General features: G+C 37.4%; 1 protein-coding gene across 1 annotated transcript in view; it reads right to left on the minus strand.

Moving 5' to 3' along the window:
• The window catches only part of LOC127217081 (melanoma inhibitory activity protein 2-like), a 153163-nt gene that overhangs the window by 96467 nt on the left and 44349 nt on the right, over positions 1-12347 (minus strand). Inside the window, 1 exon segment of the mRNA XM_051177917.1 lies at positions 10546-10605. Coding sequence (XP_051033874.1) covers positions 10546-10605 — 60 coding nt within the window.

The raw sequence follows: 12347 nt of genomic DNA on the forward strand, positions 1-12347 counted from the left end.
TGGAGGGGAGGGAGGGAGGGAGAGGAAACTGGGATCGACATGTTAAATAATAAATTAAAATAAAAAAAACGCTTTCACTCCAAAATTTAAGTTGAAGAAAAGGATTTCTATTTTTGTTTCCACAGAAAATGAAAAGATGTGGATTCCTTCCAGACTGATGTGGTTTGATCACACCAGACCGCCTGAAACAGAGTACAAGCTGATCCTACATTCCAAACAGCTGGACAAAACAGCCCTACAGACTACAGCTAGGATATCTGAATCTTCTTCGAATCCCCCAAGACAGCGCCCCTTACCAGCAGGAAATAGTTTGGAAAGAACGACACCCAAATTCCCAAATAATGTGTATAACTGTTTGTTTTCATTTAATTGGACTTTGTTATATAAAATTAAATAAAAAAATAAAAAATAAAAAAAAAGAAATCACCTTCCTCATGCCTCACCATACGCAAATGCTGGTATTGCAGTTAAAAAAAAAATCAAAACTTGGCTAGTGATTTATACTATTTCCAGAACATTACAACACAAGGATGAAAATGTTAACACAATTTAAAAGTATATTGTATTAATATTTTGATATTACCAAGTTGCTCTGGCATTATTCTAATAAAACCAAGAAACTAGTTACAGATCCATGGGTAGAATTCAATTTCCCATTCTCACCACAGAGTCTTGTTTGGTGGCACTCTTCCTGGATTCCAACTTGGAGGATACTGGCCCATCTAGACAGAAAAATTAAAAGAGGAAAACTTCATTAGTTCTCACTAATTTCCAGTTTTCACGCATTTCCAGGTCCAAATGTCATTCACATTTTCCACTCTTCTAGCAGGGACAGGGAAGAACTCGACAGGAATACAATAGTACTCCACCTTAGGATCCCCCAAATAGCCTGACACCTATGGAAATTCCACCAGAACTGATATCTTTTTGCAGTGTGCTGCTAACCTTTCCAGCTTGCTCTCAGGCAAACTTGCCCTTTCAGGCAACTCAGGATGCAGCATCCACTACCTGTTTTCTACATGTATCATACTTTCCCTAAGTTCACATCATATACTTTTTGAGAAAAATACACTTATAGATAACTCAAGAAATACACATGAATATTTAAATTTCTTAATTATATTCTTTCTTAATGTTATTTCATTTAATACCTACATGAGATACACATCTTTCCCAGCTTCTGTGTGTAGTGAGTGATAATTGAAGAGGTCCTGACAAATACAATCTACTAAATAAGCAATGATTAAATAACATAACTAATTAAGAAGTACCCAAATTATTTTACTGGTAGGCTTTAACAAATCCATTGACATTTGCCTGCATAATAGCCATTACAGCGAAACAGGTTATATGTAAATGGATTTAGAACAATGAGATAATAGCTATGGAAGAGAGTAAAGTTTTTATTATGGCTAGATATAGGAAACCCTTACTAAGGCACCAAAGCCAACCTTCAATACATACATTAGTTGGCATGCTTAGAATTTTTCCCAAGAAAGGGCTAGAGAGATGGGTTCAATGTTAAGGGTCCAGTTGGCTCTTCCTTAGGACCTGTGCTTAATTCCCCGCAGCTACACAGCAGCTCACAGCCATCTGTAATTGCACTTCTAGGGGATCTGATGTCTTGTTCTGACCTTTTCCGGCCTCAGTCATGCATGTGATACAAAGAAACGTGATGGTAGAGATGACAGAGTCATGGAATATCTGCCAAGGAGAGTTGCTAACAGGGAGTGCATCCAGCCCAATAGAAAGAAGTGGCTTGCAGTCAACAAAGCTGAATAGAGTTGGAGATCTAAGAGGATTTTGACATCACATGGAGATGGAAAGATTGGAGTTTGCCCATTCATTTCTCAGTCTTCCTTGGCCCAGTATTTCCTCACTCTTCTCTTTATTTGGAATGTTGATGTATATCCTGTGCCATTATATGTTAGAAGTATATGATCTGCTTTTTGATTTTGATTTTAATGGGTGATTACAATTAAGAGATTGCAGGATTCTCAGAAGCAACATTGAACTTTCTAACATTGTTGAGATACTGTGATAGACTTTGGGGGCTTCTAGAGTTGAAAAAAATGTATTTTGCAATGATATTATTATAAACTTCTAGTGCTAGTGAGTGACAGTTTAAAAGTAGCTGGCCCCCATACTTTCACAGGGAGTGCCACTGATAGGAGGGTTGTCTTTCTTGGATTTGGGGTGGGTATGTTCATTTGGAGGGAGGGTGACACTGTGTGGGCAGGCTTAGAGGTTTCCTATGCTCATACTACCTTCCAGAATTTCAATAGACTTCCTATTGCCTACAGAATGTAGGATTCTCAGCTCGTTCTCCAGACGCGCAACTACCTGTACACCAGCATTTTATATGCCATGATGAAAATGGACTGAATCTCTGAAAATATAAGTGAGCCACTTCAAATAAATGTTTCATTTATGCTCTTATCTCTTTCTCTCTCTCTATCTCTCTCTCTCATGCTCTCTCACACTCTATCTTTCTTTTGCCTTTCCCTCCCCAGGCTAAATCTTCCTAGTCCCACCTGATTTTTCTCTCCTCCCCTACTCTTTATTCTGGCATCCTCTCCACTCACACCCCCCACACTCCCAATATGCTAAGAAGATCTAGTTCTATTCCCCTTCTATGAGGGAACTTGTATGAATCTCTTAGAATCATCCTTGTATTCTAGTTTCTGGCATTATGAAATATAGGCTGGTGATCCTTTGCTCTATGTCGAAAATATATATATGAGCGAATGCATACCATGTTCTTATTTTGCTGACTGTGTTACCTCATTCAGGAGGTTTCCTTCAAGTTCCATCCATTTGCCTGTGATTTTCAAGATTCCATTGTTATTTTTATATGGGCTCTTATGAAATGAACTTCCATCCTTCGTAGAAATCTTTTCTTTTATTTATTTATTTTTTTTAATTTTATATAACAAAGTCCAATTAAATGAAAACAAACATTTATACACAATATTTGGGAATTTGGGCGTCGTTCTTTCCAAACTACTTCCTGCTGATAAGGGGCGCTGTCTTGGGGGATTTGAAGAAGATTCACATATCCTAGCTGTAGTCTGTAGGGCTGTTTTGTCCAGCTGTTTTGAATGTAGGTTCAGCTTGTACTCTGTTTCAGGCGGTCTGGCGTGATCAAACCACATTAGTCTGGAAGGAATCCACGTCTTTTCATTTTCTGTGGAAACAAAAATAGAAATCCTTTTCCCCAGTAACTTGTTCTTCAACTTAAATTTTGGAGTCAAAGCGTTTTTTTTTTTTTTTTTTTTTTTTTTAATTTGTTATTTTACATGTCGAGGAGATTGACTCATAGAAATCTTTTCAATGTTTAACAAGAGTTTGTGTATGTTGTGTCATCATTGTCATTGAATTCTAAGAAGTCATCCATTTCTTTCTTTATATCTTCTTGACCAGGAATGGTCCAATTGGACATTGTTCAGTTTCCATGAGTTTGTAGGGTTTCTTCGAGATTTGTGTTGTGGTTGAATTCTAGCTTTAAAGCATGGTGGTCTGATAAGATACATAGGAATATTCCAATTTCTTTTTTTAATTTGGTGAGGGTTTTTTATGTGGCCTAGTATGTGGTTGATTGTAGAGATGGTTCAATATGGATTTGAGAGGAAGGTATATTATTTGTGTTTGGTTGTAATGTTCTGTAGATGTATCTGAAACCCAATGTAGACATAGCTTCTGTTAGTACTTGATTCTTTATCAAGTTTTTGTATGGTGGTCCTGTCTAGTGGTATGAGTGGAGTGCTGAAGTGTCCCACTAGGAGTGGATGAGGTTTTACATGAGCTTCAAGATTTAGTAGAGTTTCTTTTACGAATGTGGGTGCCTTTGTATTTGGGGCATAGATGTTCAGAATTGAGAATTTGCCCTGATGGATTTCTCCTATGATGAAAATGAAATGACTGTTTTCATCTCATTTGATTGATTTTGGTGTGATGTCTAACATGTTAGGTATTAGGATAGCTATACCTGCTGGCTTCTTGGGTCCACTTCATTGGAAGATCTTCTCCCAACCCTTTACCCTGAGGGAATGTCTGTCTTTGAAACTTAGATGTGTTTTTTGTATGCAGCAAAACCATCAATTCTGTCTTTGTATCCATTCTTTTATCCTGTGAATTTCCATAGGTGAGTTAAGACCATTAATGTTAAGGGATAATAAGGACCACTGATTGTTAATGCTTATTTGTTTTAGATTTTTTGTAGGTGCTGGTATTGTGAATATATTATCCATGCTTTAACTTTGGTTTTGGTGAATTGGGATTATCTATTACTTATGTCTTTGTGAGCATAGTTTACTTCCTTGGGTTGGAGTTTTCGTTCCAAAAATTTCTATAGGGCTGGATTTGGAGATATTCATTGTGAAAATCCAGCTCTGTCATTAAATATGTTGTTACCTCTATCTATAATGATTGAGAGTTTTCCTGGGTATAGTAGCCTTGTCAGGCATCTGTGGACTCTCATACTTGTAGAACATCTACCCAGGACATTCTGATCTTGAGAATTTCCATGGAGAATTTAAGTGTAATTTTGATCATTCTACCTTTATATGTTATCTGAAATTTTTCTCCTGCTGCTCTTAATATTCTTTCTTTTTTCTGTATGTTAGGTGCATTGATTACTATGTGTTGTGAGGTCTTTATTCTTTGGTCCAGTCTATTTGGTGTTGGGTTTTCTTCTTGTGCTTTTATGGGCAAGTCCTTATTCAGATTGGGAAATTTTTCTTCAACGATTTTGTTGAACATGTTTTCCACACCTTTGAACTGGGCTTCTTCACCTTCTTCTACACCCATTAGTCTTATCTTTTGCTTTAACCAGTGTCCCACATTTCCTGGATGTTTTGTGTTAAGGATTTATTGGACTTATGATTTTCTTTGGTCGATGTATCTATTTTCTCTAGTTTATCTTCAGCCCCTGAGATTCTCTCTTCACTCTCTTGTATTCTGTTGGTTTTTCTTGAGTCTGTAGTTCCTGATCATTTGCCCACTTTTTCTATTTCCAGCATTCCTTCAATTTGTGTTTTCTTTATTGTCTCTATTTCTGTTTTCATGTCTTGAACTGTTCGGTCAACTCTTTGATATTTTTTCTTGGATTACCTTGCTTTCTTTAAGCACTCACAAAAATGCCCCACACAAATTATATTTCTACATTCTGATCTTGCTTCTTCAAGCAATAATGCTGGTTACACTGCTCTATCTTATATATTCTTTAAAGGTTTTATGTAGTATAACTCCTCGTTATCCAGTGTAGGTTGAGTATTCCTTATTGGAAGTGCCTGGCACTGTGTTTGCAATTTTATATGATCTGGGAATTCCTTCTGTATATATTTTGTCTTATTGGTTGATGAATAAAATAATGATTGATTGATTGGCCAGCCAGAAAATATAGGCAGGGCTACAAGATGAGAATGCTGCAAAACACAGGTGGAGGGATAGTGATTTAGTGCACCAAAGAAGTAACAGGATGAAGAATTCTCCCATAAGCCAAAAACAGGTGGAAATACATGATTATAGAAATGGGTTAATAATTAAGACAGAGATAGCCAATAAGAAGCCCAACCACCAGCCAACTGTTGTATACCCAATATACCATCTGTGTATTCATTTAGGACTAAAGGGTGCCAGAGTCAAACAGGATGAAGAATATATATATATATATATATATATATATATATATATATATAGAGAGAGAGAGAGAGAGAGAGAGAGACAGACAGAGAGAGAGAGAGAGATGTGTGTTTATAGACCTTAAGTGTTGAACATCAAAAATTTAAAATCTGCTCTATGAAATGCTTCAAAATTCACAAAGTTTTGAGTGCTACATACACCCACAGTGTCATTGAGAGCACTCTGGATTCCTGAATTTCCATAGTTCGGGTGGACACTTGCCTTAAACTGTGTGGAAGAAGAATACAGATCAGAACAAGGAGCTACAAAGGATTTTGCTGTTTGGTTGTTTTTGAGGTAGAGTCTTACTAAGCAATTCTCAGAATGGCCTGGAACTCACTCTGTAGATGAGACTGCCCTCACGCTCACAGAAATCCTCCTGCTTCTGCACCTCAACTGCTAGAATTAAAGGGATGTGCTACCATATCTGGTCTAACATTATTTACCCGGTTTAAAAAAATAAGTAAGTCTATAATTACAAGCAGTTGTGTTATTTACCCAAAAAATTTTCTCTAGAAATATAAGTAAAAGCAGTGCCTATACTTCACAAATGTCTACTCACAGATTATTTTAAAGGTAAAGTGAGATGAAACGATAACATAAGGGAGATTTTAGAGTAATGAAAATGTTTAAATACTATGCTTCCTCCTCCTCCCTCTTGAAGGAAAGGTGAGGTTCTGAATAGACCCTCCAACACAGTTGGAGGAGAGAGAATAGCTCCTTTCAGTGAAGGTCAGCACAGTATATAGGGACCATATGGGAAATGCTCTGGAATAATTAAAACAGCAGTTGTATATACAAGGTTCTTTTGTGCACCAGGAATACATCCTGGTTCCACTGCCTGAGGTCCCTTAGACTGCGAAGTCCTTCTAGCTGAGACCCATGTTCCCATGGAGGGCACTCCCTTAACCTAGAGACAGGAAAGAAGTCCTAGTCCCTACTTCAAATGACTTGACAGATTTATATGTCCCCACCTGGATGGCATTGCCCTACATGTGGAATTGGGTGGGGGGATGGGAGGGGAGGGTGGTCAGGGTACATGTGAAGGGGGGAGAGAGGGTAAGAGGTAGGGAGGGAGGGAGAGGGAGAGAACTGGGATCGACATCTAAAAGAAAATAATAATAATAATAATAATAATAATAATAATAATAATAATAACAATGATAATAACAGCAGTCTTAAATGCAGATCCAATTAGCTGAGCCATAAGTCAGAATCACATTCAACAGCTCTCATTGTGTTATCCTACTGTCTGTCAGCTTATGTCTAATATGTGCCCTGAACACTGCACATATTTGAACAGAGCATGGTGTTTTTGAAGCTTTTCAACAAATTAGAAGTTTATTAAAATAACAGCATAAGGTGCATATATAAATACTCACACCTTGAATTGCCTCAGCTTTACACCTATGTAAAGAATTCTGATATTTTCAAGGTTTTCTTTTTAAATTGGCGTGTGTGTGTGTGTGTGTGTGTGTGTGTGTGTGTGTGTGTGTGTATGTGTCTTTCTTTCTTTCTTCCTCTTATTCTTTCTTTCTACCTTTCTATCAACATGGGGGTCATGTCCATGAAAGGTACAGTGGCCAATGAGGCCAGAGGCATTGGATCCTCTAAAGATGAAGTTTACATGGACCATGAGCTATTCAATATGTGTGCTAGGAACTGAACTCAGGTCCTCTGCAACAGCAATATGTGCTTTTAAAAGCTGAGTCACCTGTTCATCTCAAAAACAATTCTGATTTTTAAAATAGGAAGGTCATAAGTTTGAGTGGAATGGTGCTTATTTTTATATTTATATGTTCAATGTGGAAGGCAGGATACAAGCTCTAGAGAAATTTTACCTGGGTAAATAACACAACTCTCAAGATGTATTTTACATAAAACCGAAACAAAAAACAACAGAACCACACACAATGCCAAACTACTATCTACTGTATATAGCCACACAAGTTAAACAAAGGTTGCTGTTGGTATTTAGGAGTCACTATAGGATTGAGGGAGGATGATGTGCATATGCTTTTTGTGTTTCTTTGTTAGCTTGTCATTTTTTGTGTTGCATTTTATTTTGTTTTCTGAAATGGTTTCATTATGTACCCCTAGCTGGCCTGGAATTGGGTATGCATACCCAATTACCTGAAAATGAAAATGATTTCCCTTTTTGACTCAGAGTACGATTCAAACGTGTCTGACAACATACACAGATATTTTTGGAAATTTGTGACCATATACTTCCCAATAATCCAACTTAACCAGTATGATAAACGTATTTACAGAGTGACATCTCCCATCACCTTATCATACTGGTTAATGAATAAAGTATTGTTGGTCAATAGGAAAGCAAGACAGGTAGTACTAGGAGACAAGAAGGATTCCAGGAAGTAGTAAGGAGGAGTCAGCATGGAGAGACTGGGGAGACCAGATGCCGGCCCCATTCCCCGTAAGATGAAACCACTTGGAAATTCTTAGATTAACAGAAATGGGTTAATACTTAAGACAGAACTAGCCAATAAGAAACTAGTACCTGGCCAACAGCATTATATCAAATATAGAGTCTCTGTGTGTTATTTGGGGCTAGGGTGGTGGTGGGCCCAGGCGCCGGGGGAAAAAACCTACTACATACATGAAGGTTTGCAATGTGAAAGTGCTTGATTTAAGTCAGAGCCACATAGGTCATGGCCAACCATGAAATGTTCTAGTCACACAGTTTGGGAGACACAGTTTGGGAGGTTTTATTTTGTTTTGATTTTTAGTTTTTTGAAAGAGCATCTCTCTGTGTGTAGCTCTGGCTATCCTGGAAATCACTCTGTAGACCAGGCTAGACACAAAATCAGAGATCTACATGTCTTTGCCTCCCAAGTGCTAGGACTAAAGCCATACACCAACACTGCCCAAGTAAAAGTCAGATTATAAAAGTAAACAAATTCATAAAATACTGTGGAGAATCAGAAATTACTTTTGAATTCTTCAAGTTAAAGACTCAAATATCACCATGTATTCAATATATAATCCAGATGACTGAGACCCCTATCATTTTACAAATTCATCATTCCCAATTGTGATTATGCTTCCAAAGGTAAAAAAAAAATCAACAAAATCAGCAACAAAAGGAAATTAAACACCAGGGAATTCCTGTTTCAAGTACAGTAAATCTTACAGAGTGTGTACCATCCCAACAAATGGTCTACAGAGACGATCAAAGCATGGTTGACCCATCATAGTGGCATCGTCTATATATTTGTCCCACTCCAAGCATTGTTACTACTTGAAGTCTTCAATATTTGCAGTGTAATATATATTTACATTTTAGTGAAATATGACTCTCAAAATGATTGCTGACGTCCATAGGTAGTTGAAGGTATATTCTACCCATGAAGATTTCTCTTTAATTCCACTTCAACTGGAAAGCACAATGCAAATGATTAGCTCTTTGGAAGTCATTAAAATGCTAACTTAGTAAATCACCAGCAGAGGTACTAAATACATCTTTGAAGGGCTAAGCTCCCTGGGATTATTACAGTCATCAAACTCTAGACCTTGTCTTAACTTTTAAATCAATACGCTGAAATTTGCTTGATAATTAAAATAACCATTCAAAAATTCTTAAAGTATTGTTAATATGTAGTCACAATGCTATTCCACTTAAATACTTCTCATTCATTCTCCCCAAAAATAACTAATGGTACCTTATTAATAGCACTGTGCCTTTAAAGGACCTGTCAGGACATTTCCCTGAGAAAATGAGGTATCAGTCATTTTCATTAATGCTAATAAGCCAAAACCCAGAGTTAATGAAACAATTTCAAATAAAATCACCACTACAAAATCCTAAATACTGTTGGGTGAAAATGTTAATTTAAACTAAACTAAACTATTATATACAATATATATGGATACATGATATGTATTTAAAATATGGGTTATAAAAAACACTACCTCTGCCAAATGCTGTCTTTATAAAATCAGGTGAATATCCTGCTTTAGTTAGTCTGCAAACAAAAAACAAATATATCTATGTTATTCATCAGAAAGAAACACCACATTTTAGGCAAAGGCCAATTCCAAAGCAGTTCCAAGCTCAAAATCTGCTGAAAAAAAAAAAGAAAAGAAAAAGAACAACCACTGATCTGCCCAGATCCATTTCTACAGTTCCACACTTCTTATGGAGGTCTGGCTTCTTCTTAGAGGTGCTCATGTTTACAACTGGATGTTTCTATAAATTGTACTTGGTTGAGTGCTATCTTACAGAGTATACATACATTCATGAAGTAGAACATACTAGATAAACTAGTAGAAATGTGTCATTTTATGACTAAGGAAACTGAGGCAGGGGCTTTAACTGACTCTGAAAGGAAAAGGTCAGGGCAACAGTGCAGAACTGCTCTGAGTTACCCACACTTCCCCTTGTAAAATTTAAAATTCCACTAAATGAGGAGACTATTGCATTTCTAAAGTTTGTATCTTTAAGTGTTACATTTCTAAAAAAGTGCTACTTAATTCCTGTTTCTTAGACTTGAAATAGAACAGCTTTATTTACTAGGAATGAAGTACTCTGAGAAAGCATCACAGTGTCAGAAAGGCATCCTTTCTTTTGCCCACTCTTGTTTTTTCTACACTCATCATTCTGTAATGTTTTTACCTGACACTTTTAATAGTGTGATTTGTAAAAGCATCTTGAAGTGTCCCTGAACTAACCAAACAAAAGTATTTCACACAAATTAAACTTCAGAGTACTAAAACTGACCAGATATTTTATAACATTATGAAATTTACTACATTTATTTTAAAAAAATATATTTATACAAGCATTACACAATGAAGAAACTATTTCAAATAAAGTATTCTTATGAATACTTACTTTTGTCTCATCAGAGCATTTTTTCTCTTTAATTCATTGACGTTTCTTTCCAAAGCACGAGCTTCCAGCTTGAAGAAAATAATAGATTTTGAAACTATATCTATAAAATCTCAAATGTCTAGAGCATGATGGCATATAACTTCACGACTAAAAACAGGTTAAGAATCTGCACTTATCTTTTTTCACCCCCATCACCATGCTTCTTTCAGTGACCCCCATCTCCTGACTTCTGCTGGAGTGCCAGACCTCTCCCAGAATGCCTATCCATGCAGGACCACCCTGAGTCCCCGCCTACCTGATCTTTGGCCCTCATGACCGGGACCCTGCTGGAGGTGAATCTGGGACCAGTTCAGGTCCAATCCCTGCCATACCCTTCCCTGGAAACTTCCGGGTTAGCCCTGAATGTAGCTCCCACCTACATCCAGTAGCCATCGAGAACACTCCTAGAACTTTGATCCACAAACCACCCACCCAGAATCTGCCCTCACCCCAACCTGTGCCCTAACTAGGCCACTGTCCCACTGCTTTCATTGAGCACTGGACCACAGAGCAGGTCCAATAATCCCGCCAACTTCAGGGAACTTCCTGGATCTATTCTGAGCACACTAAACCACATCAAGTCCCCTCCTGCATAATCTTTGAATCCCATCGCCTGGCCTCTGCCTGATACCTAAATAGCCAGGCCTCTGCCAGAGACCAGACTATCCATGCTGGACAACTGAGTCCCTGCCTACCTGATCATTGACCCCAATTGCCAGGCCCCTGCCTGAGAGGTAAGCTCCTAGAGAGTTTGGACCACACAGAGATACAGACATCGAACTCCTGACACACTTAAGCCCACTGGGGGAGTAGCATAAACAGGAGAGAAACCCCACATGTACCCATTGGAAGAAGTGAAGGTAAGGTGACAATACAAGAAAACACCTAACAATAGAAAGACAAGAAGGAAGTCATCAGAATCTAGGGAATCTACACCAACTACTAGACCTGAAGACTTGAAAGCAGATGAAGCAGAAGAGGAGGACTTAGAAAATATCGTCATAAAAATGACAGAGGCACTCAGAGACTATACGAGAAAATCCCTTAGAGAAATGAAAGGAAAAATATGCAAAAAAAAAAAATGGAAAAAAATGAACAAATTTCTTAAAGAAAGTAAGAAAAGTCAAGAAAAAAACAGATGAAGGAAATAATTCCAACAGTTCAAAACCTGAAAACTGAAATAGAGACAATCAAGAAAACACAAACTGAGGGAATGCTGGAAATAGAAAAATTGCACAAATAATAAGAACTATAGATGTAAGCATAACCAACAAAAACCAAGAGATGTAAGAGAGAATCTCGGGCACAGGAGGAAATGATTCATTGACCAAAGAAAATCTTAACTCCAACAACTCCTTAACAGAAAACACCCAAGAAATGTTGGACACTGTGAAAAGGCCAACTCTATCAATAATATGTATAGAAGAACTTGAAAAAGCCCAGCTCAAAGGGGCAGAAATCATGTTCAACAAAATCAATGAAGAAAACTTATCCAAGTTGGAAAGGATACGTCCATGAAAATACAAGAAGCATATCGAACAACAAATAAACTGGACCAAGGAAAAAGAACCCCTCGACACATATAATCAAACATATGAATGAAGAAAGAATTTTAAGAGCAGCAAAGAAAAAAGACCAGGTAACATATAAAGGCAGACCAGTCAAAATTACACCGGAATTTTCCATGGAAACTCTCAAGGACCATAGGTCCTGGATATGTGGTTCTAAAAGTGCTAAAAGTCCATGGATGCCACCCCAGGATACTATGCCA

Source organism: Phodopus roborovskii, unplaced genomic scaffold (genome assembly GCF_943737965.1).
Source record: "Phodopus roborovskii unplaced genomic scaffold, PHOROB, whole genome shotgun sequence".
Lineage (NCBI taxonomy): Eukaryota > Metazoa > Chordata > Mammalia > Rodentia > Cricetidae > Phodopus > Phodopus roborovskii.